This window comes from Haliotis cracherodii, unplaced genomic scaffold (assembly GCF_022045235.1).
Source record: "Haliotis cracherodii isolate W230 unplaced genomic scaffold, xgHalCrac1.p SCAF_15, whole genome shotgun sequence".
Lineage (NCBI taxonomy): Eukaryota > Metazoa > Mollusca > Gastropoda > Lepetellida > Haliotidae > Haliotis > Haliotis cracherodii.
The window spans coordinates 33,203,617-33,224,476 of record NW_027266270.1 but is presented as its reverse complement, the minus strand read 5'-3'; the positions used below and the strand labels follow the sequence as shown (position 1 = coordinate 33,224,476).

Here is a 20,860-nt window from a genome sequence, read left to right as displayed (position 1 = left end):
GTGAAAAGATAACACGTAGTTCATCAGTGAAAACATAGCACGTAGTTCATCAGTGAAAACATAGCATGTAGTTCATCAGGGAAAACATCACATACGTAGTTCATCAGTGAAAAGATAACACGTAGTTCATCAGTGAAAACATAGCACGTAGTTCATCAGTGAAAACATAGCATGTAGTTCATCAGGGAAAACATCACATACGTAGTTCATCAGTGAAAATATCACACGTTTAGTTCATCAGTGAAAACATCTCATGTGTAGTTCATCAGTGAAAAGATAACACGTAGTTCATCAGAGAAAAACATAACACGTTGTTCATCAGTGAAAACATAGCACGTAGTTCATCAGTGAAAACATAGCACGTAGTTCATCAGTGAAAACATAGCACGTAGTTCATCAGTGAAAACATCACATATGCAGTTCATCAGTGAAAACATAGCACGTAGTTCATCAGTGAAAACATAGCACGTAGTTCATCAGGGAAAGCACCACATATGCAGTTCATCAGTGAAAACATAGCACGTAGTTCATCAGGGAAAACATAGCACGTAGTTCATCAGTGAAAACATCACATATGCGGTTCATCAGTGAAAACAGCACGTAGTTCATCAGTGAAAACATTACATATGCAGTTCATCAGTGAAAACAGCACGTAGTTCATCAGTGAAAACAGCACGTAGTTCATCAGTGAAAACATCAAATATGCAGTTCATCAGTGAAAACAGCACGTAGTTCATCAGTGAAAACAGCACGTAGTTCATCAGTGAAAACATCTCATGTGTAGTTCATCAGTGAAAAGATAACACGTAGTTCATCAGTGCAAACATAGCACGTAGTTCATCAGTGAAAACATAGCATGTAGTTCATCAGGGAAAACATCACATACGTAGTTCATCAGTGAAAATATCACACGTTTAGTTCATCAGTGAAAACATCTCATGTGTAGTTCATCAGTGAAAAGATAACACGTAGTTCATCAGAGAAAAACATAACACGTTGTTCATCAGTGAAAACATAGCACGTAGTTCATCAGTGAAAACATAGCACGTAGTTCATCAGTGAAAACATAGCACGTAGTTCATCAGTGAAAACATCACATATACAGTTCATCAGTGAAAACATAGCACGTAGTTCATCAGTGAAAACACCACATATGCAGTTCATCAGTGAAAACATAGCACGTAGTTCATCAGGGAAAACATAGCACGTAGTTCATCAGTGAAAACATCTCATATGCGGTTCATCAGTGAAAACAGCACGTAGTTCATCAGTGAAAACATTACATATGCAGTTCATCAGTGAAAACAGCACGTAGTTCATCAGTGAAAACAGCACGTAGTTCATCAGTGAAAACATCAAATATGCAGTTCATCAGTGAAAACAGCACGTAGTTCATCAGTGAAAACAGCACGTAGTTCATCAGTGAAAACATAGCACGTAGTTCATCAGTGAAAACATAGCACGTAGTTCATCAGTGAAAACATCACATATGCGGTTCATCAGTGAAAACAGCACGTAGTTCATCAGTGAAAACATTACATATGCAGTTCATCAGTGAAAACAGCACGTAGTTCATCAGTGAAAACAGCACGTAGTTCATCAGTGAAAACATCAAATATGCAGTTCATCAGTGAAAACAGCACGTAGTTCATCAGTGAAAACAGCACGTAGTTCATCAGTGAAAACAGCACGTAGTTCATCAGTGAAAACATAGCACGTAGTTCATCAGTGAAAACATAGCACGTAGTTCATCAGTGAAAACATCACATTTGCAGTTCATCAGTGAAAACATAGCACGTAGTTCATCAGTGAAAACATCACATAAGCAGTTCATCAGTGAAAACATCAAATATGCAGTTCATCAGTGAAAACATCACATATGCAGTGACCCAGTCGGGGTAAAAGTGGCGTTAAACCCAACTCACTCACTCACTCACCCCAACAGTACAAAGGGGACAGGAGGGAGAGCTGGGCTGAAACACTGTGTAATGTGTCGCTTTCTCGCCCTTACCGCGAGCAAGTGGTTCATGGGTCGCGTGGGCTATTTACAAAACCTTAGCACATAGGTAAAACACTCTTGTACTAAAAGATGCAAATATCGCTTCTGTCACCACATATAAACATCCATTCATAGCTGATCACCCACCAAACTATCGCTGTACTACACACCCCCCCACCCCCACCCACCCCCCCCCCCCACACACACACACCCCACCCCCATCCTCCACGCACCCCAACCACTCCCAATAATCCAAGTACATCCATGCATCCCACAGTTTGCTTGTTTGTTAGGAGCACTTACACGCGTGTTTTTTAATAATGTGAACAGCACATGTTGATTATTTAACCGTAAATAACGCTTACGCTGAAAATCAACGTCAACGCGGCGCGGATATGCTGCAAACAGGAATGGCGCAAGACGAAGCTGCCAGACATATTATTGTTCATCGACACACAATATAATCTTTTTGGAGACGTGTAACGTCACGTCACGCCAACAAAACAACCATATTCAGTTGGTACATCTACGGAATCGATATCAAACTGCCACTTTAACAGCTTGGACAATTCCTGGGTTGAGACCAATTAGTGGCAGAACCGTACCCATCCGGTGAGGTGAGGTGAGGTGAGGTAAGGTGAGGTGAGGTGAGGTGAGGTGAGGTGAAATGGGGTTTAACGTCGCGTCCAAGATTATTGCACTTATATAGCGACATGCATGTGTGTGTGTGTGTGGCTGCTTGTACTAGTCCGGACTGATGCCGATTTATAGTGCTAGCTCACTGAGATACCATGCCGCAGTTTAACATGAATACCCCACTCAGACACAGTACACCGACTCCGAGCCGACCAGTCCTTGTTTTAGCCCCTTAATGCCGAGCACCAGACAGGGTAACAACAAGTACCATCTTTTGACGTCTTTTGGTATGACGCGACCAGGGATCGAACCCCCGGACCTTCCACTCTCCGGGCGGACGCTCTACCACTAAACAACGGAGGCGGTCCGTACCCAACCGGTAAGATTGAGCACAACATTCGACCCCGACGTACAGCGATACGCCCAATTTTACTTTCACGTCACCGTCGGTCATGCAAATGGTGGTCACGTCCTATATTGTCACACCACCCCTCGTGTGTCGCGTGATGCTCTGTCTACTGTTACCAGGTGTAGGTTTTGTTGATGAATTTAATATAAATCATCGCTCAGACGAATGACCAAATATTGTTGTTATTTTCAATAACATAACATTTACACTACTTTATAATCACAGTTACTTTTTTCCGCTAGTATATTGAATTACAATCTGTACAACATTATCAACAACAAATTAAAGTCGATGAAACTGCAAAACTGTTATCTAAATGTATTTTCTCTAGTCAGTTAAATTCCTATAACACTGTTAGATAATTTTTTTAGGTGGTGTTGGTTTCACTACGTGAACATATGGATGTAATAACCGCATGTTGATGCAACATAATCTTCCTGCGTGAATTAAAGGGTGGATCAACTCCAATTTTAGATATTTCCATAATAAAAAAAAAAATTCATTAAAAATGTGCATATTTTGCTCCGTTTCCTCACGTGGGTGGTAAACGTTAGATGCTATCACCGGTGTTTCAAGAAGCCAGTTGATCGCTATACCACTCCCCGCCGTATCTAGGGAGCTGGTTCCATGATTATGTTCTTCGGATTCGAAAATACGTTATCACAGGTACACCTTAAACTGCTGCATGAGTCAAGGTCACAATGACATTGATTACACTGAACTGGAATTCGGTGAACCCTATACCTTTAACGTGGGCACGAGCGCAGAGGAACGATTGCTAAAATATTTGTCAGTTCAAAATACGAAATTTTGGGAATTCCACCATAGAGACAAAAATTTGCTATCCTACGCTAATCGCTGTGCAAAATTATGTCCCTTGGCAGTGTCCGGATCCGCAAATAGTGAGTTCGAATTCAAGATAAATCCCGATAAATGTGCGCTCGTCACAACCATACCCGCACTCGTGGGTTTTCGAAAATGAAGGTCAAAGACCTGCATCACCCCCCCCCCCCCCCTCCGCCCCCCCCCACACACACACACACACACACATCAAGTGTGCATGTACTGTATCTCAATATTGTGTAAATGAGCGTCAAATCCAACCCACACACTTTTGAAAACATGTTAAACATTACATTATTTGTGCATTATGTACAAACATATGTTAGAAGGCTTTAAATCACTTTTAATATCTACATTATATACTGATATACAAATATAATGTCTACAGAGAAATGTATTTAAAGCGGATTCCGGGTTAGAAGGGGTCGCCTATGCTTGTCGTGGACTAAGTTGATCGGGTGGTCAGGTTCGTATCCCGACATCGTGGATCGTTGCTCATGATATTAATCATTGATGTGTCTGGTCCAGACTCAATTATTTACAGGCCGCCGTTATATCGCTGGCGTTAAACAAGTGAGGCGTTAAACAAACAAACTGCGTTATCAACTAGATATTATAATCATATACATTGTATTGATACACTAATTATTACAAAAATATGCCTGCAACCCATGCTTGTCGTAGAAGGCGCCCATGCTTGTCGTAAGAGGCGACTAACGGGATCGGGTGGTCAGGCTCGCTGACTTGGTTGATGTCATCGATCCCAATTGTGTGGATTGATGCTCATGATATCAATCATTGAATTGTCTGGTCCAGACGCGATTATTTGCAGACCGCCGTCAAATAGCTGGAATATTGCTGAGTGCGGCGTCAAACAACAAACCAACCAACCAACCTTTGAACATTAAACGCCAATCAGAGGGAGCGAGTGTGGTTTTACGCGGCAATACCCTGCAATATCACAGCGGGGGACACCAGAAATGGGCTTCACACATTGTACCCATGTGGGGAATCCGACTCGGGTCTTAAAGCGAACACTTTAACCACTGGGCTACCCCACCGCCCCACTTCGATCAGATCTCAATACAAGGACGTCACTGAAATACACAGATTCCCATAACGTTCAACAATCAGTGTAGAAGAAAATAAATCAAAAGTTGATATTAGTAAATTAAACGAAACATGCGTATTTCAGACTACATGGTTATAATGTACACTGAGGGGCAAAATAAACCATACCTCTCAGTTGATGTTATCATGTGTTTGATTTTCATGATCAATAAAATATATCTTAAGTTACCGATATTGTATCCAAAACATGAACTGCATGGGCACTTAGACAACTCTCAAAGAATATTTCCACATAGTTTTATTTTTTAAAATCAATTTGATTTTAAAATTTAAACTTTTTAAAAATAATCACATAATACACAACTACTGATGGATAGCTTAGACATTTTATCAATAAATTACTTTTTTTTCGGCACAAATTTACATTTCAAACATAGTTGGGGTCATATCAGTTTCTTACCCCAGTTTTCATTGAACCAATTTATTTTTTACACAAAATTACCCAGCCGAAGATGACTTTTTACAAACTGTAGCAGGAATGAGAGATGGATTATCTGACATAATCAAATTAAACGTCAGTTCTTCAATTTTCCATTACATAAAAAACAAACTCTGTATACTTTCTTTTGCTCCTCAGTTCATATTAGTAGAATAGTTAACAAATATTTATCTTCCCTTTTTTTGGATAGAAGTTTAGATGAAATTTCTCGGCGTCTAGTAACAGTTGTTACGGAAACATCATGGCCGCGGGTTTCGGGATAATAAGCAGTGTTTTTTTTTGCCTCATCTCAAATTAATTCTAAACGTCTGAGTTAAATATTGCAACTGATGTTAGGAGTTGGTTTTTAGTGATAAAAAAACTCTTGGAGATATTATTAGTATGTTTGTCTCGCTTTGGCAAACGTGATGAAGTAGTGTCGTATCTATTCCTCATATATGACGTCATTAGCCTATTAAACGTAACATGGTGTTGACTGATACTGAAATATACACCTCTGTGTTGAAACATTTACTCAAAAGTCAAACATGTTTTGTATTTTTTTGTTCTATGATAGATAAAAAGGATGATGGGTTACATATCATCCCTCGGGCGTCGGTTCAAAAATAATTATACCAATGTGTGAAATTCTAGATATATATGAGATGTGTTAGATGAAACTGTCGACTAGTGATTGACATATGAAAAGATACAAGGAAAAAAGGAACACTAACACCAAACTTTTAAACACGTTTTCATCGTCGTATAAATAAACATTCTCGTCAGGAACCAGATACGGCAAGTACATCAAGATATTTCAACATTTGCTGGCCCAGTCGCCTAAGGTGCCGCGATTCGCTGAGCAGAGTCCCTTGGGCCAGCCAGAAACCTATGATTAATGTGATGTTGTGCCGCATTCAGCATTACCAAGGCCACTTGTGGGGATTCCCAGTAAGAATAGAACCCCCAGCAACTTATATGCTGGTCGTAAGCTCATGAGAGGCGACTAACGGGATCGGGAGGTCAGGCTCGCTGGGTTGGTTGATGCATGTCATCGTATCGAAAGTGCGTGGATCGATGCTCATGGAGTCAGTCACTGGATTGTCAGGTCCAGACTTGATTATTTACAGTCGTACTGCGGGAATATTCATTCGGTTTCACATGAATACCCCACTCAGACACAGTATACTGACTCCGAGCCGATCAGTCCTTGTTTTAGCCTCTTAATGACGTGCGCCAGACAGGGTAACAACAAGTACCATCTTTTAACGTCTTTTGGTATGACGCGGCCAGGGTTCGAAAACCGGACCTACCGCTCTACCACTAGACCACGGAGGCGGTCCGCGATAAAATGGACATCCATAAGTTGGTCGTGGTGTAGGTGACGTCGGCTTCATCAGGACAATATATGAAGCAAGTGATGTTTGCGTTGATGGAGAATGTATAAACAGCCGGCTAAAAGAAAGTATTCACTCGAAAATTGGATTTGGAAAACGGGTAGGACGGTACAATGATAATGTACTTGGCTTTTATGTCAATATTTGTCATCGAGCCGACCACCCAGTCCCGCTGGTCGCCTCTTATGACAAGCGTGGGTTGCTGAAGATCAATTCTAACCCGGATCTTCGCGGGTCGTACATACTACTTCTACTCGTTGGAGCCGAAAACATTCGCCTTTTGAAGCTTTACTTGCGAGTGACGAAATTATCTTTATGCTGCAGTCAGCAAAATTACAATAAAGCACAATGGTATTAGATCAAGTCTGTTCCACGTCATAATATGATCCGAGTTAGTCTTCACTCGCCCCAAACCTTCCATCAACTTATCAAACTCGGGAGGGGGCACGGGTGGCCCAGTCGTCTAAGGCGCCGCGATTCGCTGTGCAGAGTTGCGTCCCTTGGGCACGCCAGAAACCTATGATTGTGGGTTCGAATCCAGGTTCACCCAGATTATGTTTCTAGGTTTGTCAGCACCATACCCGTGCTCGTGGGTTTCACCGAAGTGGTAAACGTCTTAGACCTGCATCACTTCGGGCTTTCCTCCCACATTAAGCTGACACGCCGTGATATAACTGTAATACTGTTAAAAAGCGGCGCTAAACACAACTCACTCACTCACTCAAACTCGGGAGCCAGAATTCCCATCCCATCCTCTTTTAAATCGGATCTACATGTTCTGACAAAAACGTAACTATCTACAAAGCAGGATTTGATCTACGCCGCGATTAATCTCACGGTAGTCTCCGCCACAAGCAACATAAAATTGATCAGACAACGGCCATGTTTGCAAAACCGGGAAACATATTAACGTTGATGAAAGTCCGATCGTAAATAATACAAAAACACAAACAAACAATGTCTATCTTTTTTACCTTGACATTATATAGACATGTAACGTACGTCACTACTGCGTTCTGTCTTGGCGCTGAACATTCCGTGGATGAAGAGGGGTTTCTTCATTGACAAAAGAAGCTTACTGCCTATTGTTTATGAGTCCGTTCAAGAGCCAGATCGGACTATTTCAGATGTCTCGAGACTAGACTCCCGCAAGGACTGTCAAATATCAAATTGGTTGATGTGCTTGGCGGTATAAATATATGTGTTGCTCCATGACTAGTAGAACAGAGCCATCTTTAAGTCGTGTGTCGTGTTTGGGTTTTCTAGTGAGTGAGTGAGTGAGTAAGTGAGTGAGTTGGGTTTAACGCCGCTTTTAACAGTATTCCAGTTCTATCACGGCGTGTCTGCTTAATGTGGGAGGAAAGCCCGAAGTGATGCAGTTCTCAGACGTTTGCCACTTTGGTGAAACCCACGCGTATGGGGCTGACACACGTAGAAATATCATCAGGGCGAACCGGGATTCGAACCCACAATCATAGATTTCTGGCTCGGTTTACTATCTGATGTTGTTATGACATGGCGTTTTAAAGTGAGTGTTTCTAAATAAATTGGATGTGTGCGTGCATGGAGTCCTACAGAATCATGTCAACAGTGCGAGGATCCTGTCACTTTCTCCCCACAACCCCCCACCCCCCTATATTTTTCATCTTCCCGTTTTCCTTTCCGTTCTCCCCTTCTATGTACCTTCTGTCCTGCTCCCATTCTCTCTTCCCACATTTTCCCTTTCCATTCTGTTCCCGCTTTTTCTCCTGCGCCACTCCTCTCTTCCTTTCTCATTTCTTGTCTCTTTCTCCCTTCTCTTTCTCCTGTCCGTTTTTCTCCAACCCCATGTCTCCTTCCCACTATTTCTCCCTTCTCACTATCTCTCTTCCTTTCTCAACTCTTGTTTCTTTCTCCCTTCTCTTTCTTCTGTTCGCTTTTCTCCCACCCCATGTCTCCTTCCCACTATTCCTCCCTTCTCACTTTCTCTCTTCCTTTCTCAATTCTTCCTTCTGTCCGCTCTTTCCCCCTTCCCACTCTTTCTTTTGTCCGGTTCTTCTCTCCCGTCCCATGTCTCCTTATCTTCTCCTTTCTCTCCTTCCCGCACTCTCTTTCTTCTCCTCCCCATGTCTCCACCCCTCCCCCACCCACGTGTCGTTCCCTCTCACTCTCTCTCACGGTGTCGCCGAGTCATCACAACACATTCTGGTGCATCAAGCAGCGTGACCAACTCTTCCCCGACCCCCAAGGAGTACACGTCTTACCCTCTCTGTACCCACACCGCTACTGCCGCACCGCGCCATGTTGTTTTCCCAGGTGGTACCTACAGACGTACACCGCAGATGTTTACGCGAACCTCCGACAAAGTACCAAAAACAATTCCTGTGGAATAGACACAACCCTTGTCGGAATCTTACAAGAAACCATGCTTGTTATTAGCGTAGTTTCTTCTCAAAGAAATTGAATTTACCGAAATGCCAACAAGGTGCGAAAATAACCCGAAATGTTTGCTGGAGCACGTGAATAGATAAACCATGTGCACGCGCATACTCGGGCACGTGTGTGAATTTCAACTCCAGAACGGAGCACGTAGAGTTCAAGGTTGCGTTACGTGACACAGATTACGTGCGCCGTAAGTCGTGAGCCGGAAGTGTATGGTAGAGCACTCCCTGCCGTCGTTTTCAAGAATGTTCACGTGTGTGTGTGAGTGAGTGTAGGTGTATTTGTGGATGGGAGAGTGGGGGTGGGGTGGGTGGTGGTGGTGTGTGTGTGTGTGTGTGTGGGGGGGGGGGGGGGGGGTAGTAGTGGTGCTTATTAAAATAAGCCCATGTTGACTGTTTGCGTGTTGGTCTGAGACTTAATTGCTATTTATTTATTGCATTTATTATTCGGCTATCTAAATAGTGGGTTCTTCATATTATTTTCCGGATGGTAGGTTTTCCGACTCCACCGTTTTGTTGAGTTTCTGACTGATTTAATCCGATTTAATCAGAAAAGGATATTTCTTAATGTATTCAGGCATAACACTTCCCATGTCCCCCGAATATACGAAACAAGTATAAGAAACTGACTCATCTTTCTGTACGAGTGACGGTGGGGTAGCCTAGTGGTTAAAGCGTTGGCTGGTCACGCCGAAGACCCGGGTTCGATTCCCCACATGGGTGCAATGTGTGAAGCCTGTGTTACTGGAATATTGGTAAAAGCGGCGTAAAACCATACTCACTCACCCAATTACTTGTTTACGCCGTATAACATGAATTCTTCAGAGTCACGCGTCAAGATAACGGGAGTAAATGTCAGCTTTCCTTGGCTCACCTTCATATAAACACCTGGCGGAGTCAGAGAACGCAACACAGGTGCAAAATACCTGGCTTTTCCCCCCATGCGTTCCTGCTCAATATATGCATTACGGATATACGTCCAATACGTCCAGGTTGGCCCCACGTAGGACCTGCCCAGCCCCCCATACACTGGGTACAGTCACTAGTGTCTTGTAGAAATAATGGCGGACTGTGGGGATGAGTGATGCAGGTGCGTGTGTGTGCGAGATAGAAAGTCTTTAGAAACAGGCAGATGTTTTAGTTCCTCCGCACCAGCTCGTACAGCGGCAAACATGATGTGAGCCATACGTCGCGAGCTTTACCGTATTATAATAACACGATGTGATACATACGGCGTCTTTTAAGAAATTGTCTGCCGGGTTTCTTCTGCGGCAAGTGGAGAGATACATCAGCCCTTATAGCATGACTAGTATGCACTGGAGCAACGTCCTGGTGGATATCAAGACGTTAGACGCGACGCCTCTCTTCGTTAGACTCGATCAGTCGTTTCAAAAGGTTGGCATGAAATTCACCAGTGATAGTTATTATTTGTAAACTAAGTGCACTATACCTCGCTATGGAGAGAGAGAGAGAGAGAGAGAGAGAGAGAGAGAGAGAGAGAGAGAGAGAGAGAGAGAGAGAGACTTACGACAATGGGGTGCTGGGGTCACATGCTACCCTGGGTCCCCCGGGTGGAAATACATGTATGTAGCAGCAAATGTGAATTTAGCGTCACAACGGCAATATTTAAGGCATATCGTGACGAGAGTTAGAGAGCGAGTTAAATTTTAACGTCACATCCAAAGTCCCGTTAAAACATCTATTTTCAACCAAAACACCTCCCCCGTTTTCTTCACCATGACTTCCATGTATGTATACACAGCCTCACCGTGTAAATATGTGATATTCTAGACTCTACCCGGACCCGTTATATGTCACGGCGAAAACACGTTAGTTTGAGGTATTCTTCTGAACAACTGGTTTCTAAACTGCCTCAACTTCACAACTGCGTTAAAGCATTTCTCCCACGCACAATAAACATGGTTCTAAGTGAAATGTCAGAGAAGGATATGGGTTAAAAAGGACTGTTCTCATATTGCAATTAATTTAAATCACGTTTTCGGTGAACCTTTTAACTACTATAATTTCCAGACGTATTGTTTACGTCAGGCTGTAATATTTCTGTAGATTTACCGAGTTAAGTGTACAGGGGATGGGGGCTGTTGTGTGTGGGTAAGACCATCACGCCTTACGCCAGGGTTTGGTTCCGGGTCTGGTATACCACATCAATTCTCGGTGTCCTTAGTGATTTCACGCCAGTGTACATACAGATGATGATGATGTTAGTGGTGGTGGTTGCGGTGGTGATGATGATGATGATAGTGGTGGTATTGATGATGATGATGATGATGATAGTGGTGGTATTGATGGTGATAGTGGTGGTATTGATGATGATGATGATGGTAGTGGTGGTATTGATGATAATGATGATGATGGTAGTGGTGGTATTGATGATGATGATAGTGGTGGTATAGATTATGATGATGATGTTGATAGTGGTGGTATTGATGATGATGATGATGATAGTGGTGGTATTGATGATGATGGTGATATTGATGATGATGATGATGATGGTAGTGGTGGTATTGATGATGATGATGATGATAGTGGTGGTATTGATGATGATGGGGATAGTGGTGGTATTGATGATGATGATAATGATGATAGTGGTGGTATTGATTATGATGATGATGGTGATAGTGGTGGTATTGATGATGATGATGATGATGATGATGATGATGATGATGATAGTGGTGGTATTGATGATGATGATGATCATGATAGTGGTGGTATTGATGATGATGATGATGATCATGATGATGATGATGATAGTGGTGGTATTGATGATGATACCGCGATACAAGCGATTGATACCATGAACGTCGATCTACGTAACTGGGATACGATGACATGTATTAAGACGATGATGATGATGATGATGATGATGATGATGATGATGATGATGGTAATGACAATGATGGTGATATTTGTCAATCGAAATAATCCATAATCGCAAAATATTGTTTGAAATGTTTGAGTGAGCGAAGGACGCTTTAAAACTGTTTGAAATATGTCCGAACATGATCACATTACTGACGTTAACGCTAAATGCTGTTCTTCTACTCACGAGCTCCCATTCCTCCTATAATCTCAATATACGTAATAAGAAGCTTACAGCGTATATCTAATACCGGTTCCGCCTAAAACACTATCAATGCTCAATTGGGGCCAGCGAAAATAAAACAGTTGCCCTTATCGAGGTTATATTTATGTCAAAGCATTGTGTCACAGTGACCGGGGGTGGAGTGACCGAGTCGGACATGGAGTGTTTTACCATCTCGCTGACGATAACACACTCCTGTCCGTGGTGTTTTGTCACAGTCAAGGTCGTTTTAACCCATTATGGTCCATCAATTAAGCTGCTCTGTGGTTGTGAGGCTGTAGAATGTGATCACTGTGTCACTGGATCCGGTATTTACCAATTTACAAACACATGACATTTTCTAATACCGTGAAATAGGGTATAATGTTTTTAATTAAATTATTAACGTGAACCCAGAAGATCGTTTACTAGTTCCACAACAATGGAGCTGCGCACACCCTTGGAGGCATCAACCGGTAAACAAATGAATTTGTTAAGGAACTTCACCGCTAGGGCTGGTCAAAAAAAGTTCTAAGCCTAACAAACGAAACCAACAATTGTGAAAGTCTATTTATTTTATTTTTCAACATAATTTCACTGCTCTTCAATACTACATTGACAAGTTCAATTTGTTATGGCCCAGAGTTGAAAGTTAGTCAGGCTTTGAACTTTTGACCAACCCACGAATTCATCTAACAGACGACGATTGTGAAAACCTGATTTCTGTACAGGGTCATATTAAGATAACACGCAAACGCCGAAACTAACAGACAGAGAGATAGATGTTCCGCTACAGATACGTGTATGAAGAAAGTGCATACATGCGTTTAACTGCATATTTATGTCTTGTTCATTAAGATGCACCAAAGCAGGTTTTACCTGTCTATTCAACTGGGAATATCTCCGAAAGTACTTCGCTTTCTCCTTTTAGTGCAGAACAAAGGCCGTCTGTTTTCAGAGCTGAATGTTTTTACCGCAGATCATATGTTGAATTGTGTTCTCTTTAATGTGAAGAATGACATGCCAAATTTAGGGAGAGTTAGGTCATGGTCACAGTTGTTGTGACTAAGCTTTTGATTATTTTGTTGTTGTTTAACGCCGAACTCAGCAATATTCCAGCTATATCACGGCGGTCTGTAAATCATCGAGTCTGGACCAGACAATCCAGTGATTGATACCATGAACGTCGTTCTACCTAATTTGGATACGATGACATGCATCAACCAAGTCAGCGAGCCTGACCACCCGATCCCGTTAGTCGCCTCTTACGACAAGCATAGTCGCCTTTTACAGCAAGTAGGCGTTGGTGAAGACCTATTCTATCCCGGATCTTCGCGGTTTCAATGACAAAGCGAGTGAGTGTGTTCGAGTCTGGATCAGGCAAACCAGGCATTGACAGTAGAGTTGGTCCACCTGTCACCGGACACACTGACATACAACTAGCTGGAAGGCGTCACAGCTGACAGTTGCTCGGATGATTTCATCCGCAGCAATGTCAATACGCATCAGCCATTGGCGGTAACGGATGCCCCAGTCGACCCTTCCCTGTGCACACTTGCCCCATAAGGCGTGCCCGTAAAGCGCCGTAATATAACTGGAATACTGTTCAAAGCAGCGTTAAACCCAACTCATTCACTAACTCATTACGGCTACTGTGTTCACACGATCCTCATTGTGTTTGTTTGTTGTTTAACGTCACTTTTGGAATATTACAGCTATATTACGCCGGTCTGTAAATAATCGAGTCTGGACCAGACAATCCAGTGATTGACATCATGAGTATCGACCTACGCAATTGGGATACGATGACATGCATCAACAAAGTCAACGGGCCTGACCCCCCGATCCCGTTAATCCCCTCTTACGACAAGCAGTGGTTACTGAAGACCTATTCTAACCCAGAATATTCACGGGTATATTTCAGTCGCCTGAACTACAAACATGGCGCACAAGGAACTTTCCCCGAGGATGACACAGAGGGGTGGAGATCAGCATTAGATCTTCACAATGACATTTTCGAACTGTGGACGATAATACGATAATGAAGGGTGACTAATTGTCTTAACAGATGCTAAACTAAAGTACATGAATACAAATATATACACAGTGTCATGGCGTGATTGATCACTGACGTAATTGCACCATATACATTGCCGTGTGAATTAAGGACAGTTAGTGAACTCCCGTCACAATTCTGTTTGACATACAGTAGACTACGGTTAAAACGAACACGCCTAAAAATACGGTTAAAACGAACACGCCTATTACGAACTGACGGATAAAACGAACTTACTTTTTGGTCCCGACTATATGCTGTAGTTATGCTGTATTATGGCTGTATATATGCTTATAACGAAGTAAGGTTATTACGAACTAAAATTAGTAGTCCCTTAGAGTTCGTTATAACCGTAGTTTACTGTATTTTGACTCGAAATGCCACAAAAAGCTGTATCACGAGAACAACCACTACCACAAACCATCATATCGAATGGTAAACCTTTATCAGCAGTTAAAGTAATTATGTCTAGGCACCGGATATAATCACTTAATTCCACCGAGTCCGCTCGGCATTCATTGTGCACGCTGAATCCTGCGTTTGCTCTCCTTTAACCCGATGTTTCATGATAAATGTCGACCATGTTAGTTAGCGCAAAATATGCAGCGCAAACATATGAAAACGCCATGTCACCAAGACTCGCTGAAAAACTGGGTTTTCAGTTTGGGCAGACCATATGCATTAAAGGTCACTGTAAGGAAATCAACCATATGCGCAAACACAACCGTGCCTCCGGAAACAGTCGAGTCGTTCTGAGTGGTAATTCAAAGTAAATATAGAGCTTTTCTTGATACATGAACTTATGAACTGGTGTCAAAATACAATTTGGGTGATTGGATCGATTTCGTAGTTTTGACAAGGACTGTGAATGCACTAAATGACACGACAATTTCGGAGAAAAACGTACAATTCACACAAATTTCACAAATGGGAAACAGTCATTTCCGAGTTTGACCTACTGGTGCGCAGAAAACCGAATGTAGGGCACTTTAACCTTAATACCCATACAGTAAACAGCGTGCATTGTATGCACCGAGATCGCAGTTTAAAAACTATGCTATGCTTTACACAACAATGTGAAATATATTTATTTCGGAAGCCATAGCGTAAATAGTTATTCTGTTGTTCACCAGACTAAATTCCGCTGGGTGAAAAAACTTGACGCGATCCATGTCGAGGTGGCCCGCATTTCAATGATTTTGTCGCAAGACTATGGCTTTGTTACAATAAGTCTATATTCCCTGTGTACAGATAGAAGTATTAAAACTTGATATAGTTGAGGATCTTGTTATCCTCAACATCAATACTATCTAAACTCACAAAAAGGCAATAAACGTTTATTTATTGTTGGTTTTCGCTGTAATGGTATGCAATGGTAACAATAGAAAGGTCATGGGTGTATAAGGGTGTATATGTAATGCTAGGTAATCGTGATTGTTGGGAAACATATTCTGGAATAGTCATTACCTACGCAACAATTCGTTTGTAGTCAGATAGTTTCAAATATATTTATATATTTAAACCGCCGAGCAGTGAAAGTCTATAATTGAAAATTGGATATATACTATACTATACATATACTCAATAATAAGTATTGCACATCGTCTAAACATAAACGGAGCGGTCGGGTAGCCTAGTGGTTAAAGCGTTCGCTCGTCACGCCGAAGATCCGGGTTCGATTTCCCACATGGGTACATTGTATGAAGGTCATTTCTTGTGTCTCCAGCCGTGATATTGCTGGAATATTGCTAAAAGCGGCGTAAAGCCATACTCACTCCAAACATTAACAGGCAAAAGTATTTGTTTAATGAACTACACATTCATACTATACCATTTGGGACTTCAAACAATCTTGTATTGATTAAGGTCACGTGTTATATGGTAGTGCATGTTTTGTTATTTTAATATCTATACGCTTTTATATTAATTAAAACTTGATTATCTGAATAAGTCTGTTCACGGTTTCTCTGAAATCTTCCTAAGATAGACTGTTCCCTACCACCGAGGAGTGGGGTAAGGGCTTGAGAGGGGGTGGGGCGGGGCTGATGGCGGGGGTAGGGGTGTGGTAAAGTACCCATTTGGCCTCTTTAATTTTACTTGTGTCATACTGAAAGGGGTAAAAAGGACGAACTCGTGTTCCAAACCCTTACTGAACCTTTATTTGATGGTCGAATTAACTTAAAAATGTCATGGTTAGATGTTTTTTCTTATACTTTATATCAGCGTAATTAGTGTAGGTATTGCCTGCTATAATAATAGACATAATGAAATTTGAGTTTTCAGACAAATATTTTCTTAGGGACTTGGATCAAATTAGCTTAGACTTCAAATTGGGCCGAGGGTATCTTCCCTGTAAGAAACTGGGTGTAGTTTTACGCCGCTTTTAGCAATATTCCAACAATATGATGCCGGGGACATGAAAAATGTACCCGTGTAGGGAATCAAACTCTGGCCTACGGTGTGACGAGAGCACACTTAAACCACTGGGCTACCCAGCCTCCCAGTCCCTTAAGGAAACAGTGATGGACGTACCTGTCTTCCCGACACTGGATGACCCAACTATGACGATCTTGCACTCCTCGTCGTAGGTGGAACATTCGCTGTCTGACCTCAGCCTCTCCCTCCCCGTACGTCCTGACCCACACCACATGGTGCCACGCCCTGTCTGTAGGTCCACGCCGTCACTACTCAACACTATCGCTTGGCAACAATGATGATCACAAGCTGTTACGGGTGTCCATGTTAGGCGAGTATGTATACCTGGGTGGAAAGGTCCAGTTAATACACGTGTATCACTTGGTGCTTCGGTACTCCCGAAAGACGTATCATTTGACCTTTTATAGACGTATCATTTGACCTTTTATAGATGTATCACTTGACCTTTTATAGATGTATCACTTGGTCTTTTATAGATGTATCACTTGGTCTTTTATAGATGTATCACTTGGCCTTTTATACTTGTATCACTTGACCTTTTAAAGATGTATCACTTGACCTTTTATAGATGTATCACTTGACTTTTTATAGATGTATCACTTGGCCTTTTTAGATGTATCACTTGACCTTTTATAGATGTATCACTTGAGTTATCAATATGCCTTCCATTTTGGATTTACGAGTGATCGTAATAGAGTTGTACCACTTGATTTGTTTATACGTGTATCACGTGACCTCTGTACACTTGTATCACGTGACCTTTGTACACTTGTATCACGTGACCTTTGTACACTTGTATCACGTCACCTTTGTACACTTGTATAACGTGACCTTTAAACACATGTATCACTTGGCCAGTATATATTTGTATCACTAAAAACGTATTTTATACTTGTATCACTTGACATCATCGGTCATTGTTTATAAATCCGTGTCCCTTGACCTGCAGACACTTAAACCTTCAGAACAGTCGGTCACGCGAGACTGTTTATATTTGTATGACTTGATGGTGCGGGGCTGTATGACTCCGTGTCACTTGAACTTGATATATTGATACCACCAGGTGTCCCGACCGTCAGTGCTCTCCGCCCGTGTTTACACAATGCACGGTGTTATTACAACCACAGACGTTCTGTTTGACACTCCCGCGTAGCGTCAATACGAAACACAGGATTGCATAAATATGAAAAATCTTCAGCTCGGTATTCACATGATGTGAATACAAAACTATTCACGTAAATCCTTCTCCTCCTCACAACCCAGCCCGTATATGTATCAACTTCTATAAACACATCACTTGTATCCAGCCAGGTCTTCCCACACCTCCACGCTCGTCACATATATTCTGGTGTCTTTACAATGTCGCTTTATCCTGTCTTTATCAGATTTAATCCGCTATATAATCCTTGATGCAGCAGGGAAATGGCGATCAACATCTGCGAGTCATCTAACCTGTTGTGATGTTATTGCTATGTTAAATGTACACACTGATTCCGATTGCACAGTTGTCACAACAGACACGTCACTAATCACGTTAATTACACGCAGTATGTCAAGCGTCCGTACTAGCTTTCTTCTTCCTGTATCTACGCTTCTATGTACTTACACGAAAACACTCACATACTTCCTCAAACACTTGCTCATCCTTCTTCATTATCCATCCTCATGTCACCACATTTTCATGTCATTGCCTCGTGCATGTCAATATCACACGGCCATGTGTATATAAGAAATGAACAACGTCCTTCCTGACTTTGGTTCAACGGCACATCTATTCTAAATCCACCGCCACGTAATCGGACACAATGCTCAGCCTATAGCCGTCGCCTCCCAGTGAATCACCGCTCGATGTCTATAGCATGTACATTGCCCATGCGACAACGGGGAAATGTTATGTACAACACTACATATCCAATGTCCTACTTACGCTGTCAGTAATCCAAGCGAGAGTTGACTTTTTTCCCTCGATTGTTTACATCAATGACAAAACCGAATACCGCTATGGGACGGTTGGTGTTATTTCCAGTAGCGTAGCACTCTGACCGAATTCGCTAGCCGGGAATAAGAATGAACCCGCTCGAGCTGCGGTGAGGGGCTCAATCGTTCTCTGATGCCATCCACATGTATTGCCGATAGCTCTTCTCCCACATTGTGCTTTACCATAGGTATAAACGATTGGATCCTCGTTAACTCATTTCAGATCTTGGAACGAGCAACTGCTGCGATTAGATAACCCAGGTAAACTGCTCGAGTTACTGATGCGCTGGAAATTGCATATTATTCATATGAAAAAGACATTGAAAAGACATTTGGGGAAATGTGTTATAGATGTATGTTTGTGAGATGTGAATGCGAGGATCTGACACATGGTATATTACATTTGCATTTGTTTGTTGTTTAATGCCGCACTCAGCAATATTCCAGCTATATGACGGCGGTCTGTAAATAATCGAGTCTGGACCAGGCAATCCAGTGATTGACATCATGAGCATCGATCCACGCAATTTGGATACGATGACATGCATCAACCAAGTCAGCGAGTCGGGCCATCCTATCCCGTTAGTCGCCTTTTACGACAAGAATGGGCTACTGAACACCTACCCGTATTCCTGCCCGGAACTTCACGGGTTTGGGTGACATTGTGGACCAGTCGCTGATGCTGCAGTCTGTTGCGATATTTATCTTTTTAACCACCCGACGGGATACAAAGGACACAGTGAATAGGCCCCAACAACCAATTCGTTGTCGAGTGGATGAGTGTGTATGGTTTCACGCCGCTTTTAGCAATATTCCAGCAATATCTCGGCGGGAGACACCAGAATGTGGGGAATCGAACCCGGGCATTCGGCTTGACGAGCGAACGCTTTAACCACATGGCAACCCACTGCCCTCATTCTTATTCGACTAGTTATGATCGGATGCATGACATGGCTGGATGTCATGACGTACACCGACGTCGTGCTCAACCACATGATTGCCTGGCCCGAAATCGATAACTTACTGGCTTCCTCGGCCAGTAATTAACGTGTTGTTTCACTATATTACATTTTAAACTATTTACTAGTAAATATGCCATGAACATGTTTAAAGTTAATTTGAACTACATCGATGGGGCGATTTCCGGTACACAACATATTCAACAAACACTCATGATCGTTGCTGGGTAGCTGCTCGGCGCTCTTACGACAGCATAACCCAAGAGGTATGTGTGCGTGTGCGTGCGTTCGCACGGGGGAGTGGAATGGAGAGGGGCGGCTGGTGGTGAGGGGTGGGGGTGGTGGGGGTGGTGGTGGTGTGTGTGTGTGTGTGTGTGTGTGTGTGTGCGCGCGCGCACCTCCCCTTTTTCAAGCACATAAAAATGTGTACGTGTAAAAGAAACTTAAATTATTAGGTGATATGTTTAATAACAATATCTTAATTGACTAATATTTGAAAAACAAACGCAACTTGTTTCCCGTATTATGTGCTGGCATTCTCATATCTTACGCTGTGTTCTCACTGGGGTTACTGGGGACCTATTCTCCTCGAACTCCGGGACTCGCTAACAACATTCACCCCGGCCACTCTGTTACCGGTTATGATGAGAAAATTGGTGATGGTAAAACTGCCAAGTTTTCGAAGTGCATAGCGTACAATAAAAAACCACAAATACCATATGCCAAACAACGAAATTGCAACCCTCATCCACACCCGTAGCAGTCACTGGTTTGTTTCAAACGCACAGCATCTAATCCGACTGATGAAGGCTCCAGGTCCCGGCTGTCGGTGCTGTTGTCGACTGTGTAGATCAGGCAGGTATGTATAGTAGCTGAGTTATCCGTCCACGTGCTCAGGAACAGACAGAAACAAGGGCCGGGGCAGATCTTGCATCTGTGATATTAATGCGAGCTAAACGTCAGCTGTCAGTACCTTGTATCATGATGGGAAATTTAACGGGATCCAGATCAAAGGTTCGGACAAGACATACATGAAATGGTTTGTAATCTGTCTGGTAAACGGTAAAAAATTAGTAGTTGTCGATTCTTTAAGGGAA

General features: G+C 42.4%; 1 protein-coding gene across 2 annotated transcripts in view; it reads right to left on the bottom strand.

Annotated features, from left to right (window-relative positions):
* Positions 1–18,912, bottom strand: part of LOC139462530 (ras-related protein Rap1-like) — a 45,167-nt gene extending 26,255 nt beyond the window's left edge. Inside the window, exons 1-2 of one of the 2 annotated variants that reach the window (XM_071244318.1) lie at positions 17,455–18,912; positions 16,924–17,340 (exon numbers count right to left, since the gene is read on the bottom strand). In XM_071244318.1, coding sequence (XP_071100419.1) covers positions 16,924–17,041 — 118 coding nt within the window. In that variant the 5' untranslated portion in view covers positions 17,042–17,340; positions 17,455–18,912. Of the gene's footprint in view, positions 1–16,923 lie in introns of both variants that reach the window. The other variant, XM_071244317.1, reaches the window with a different exon arrangement.
* Positions 18,913–20,860: the final 1,948 nt, after the last annotated feature.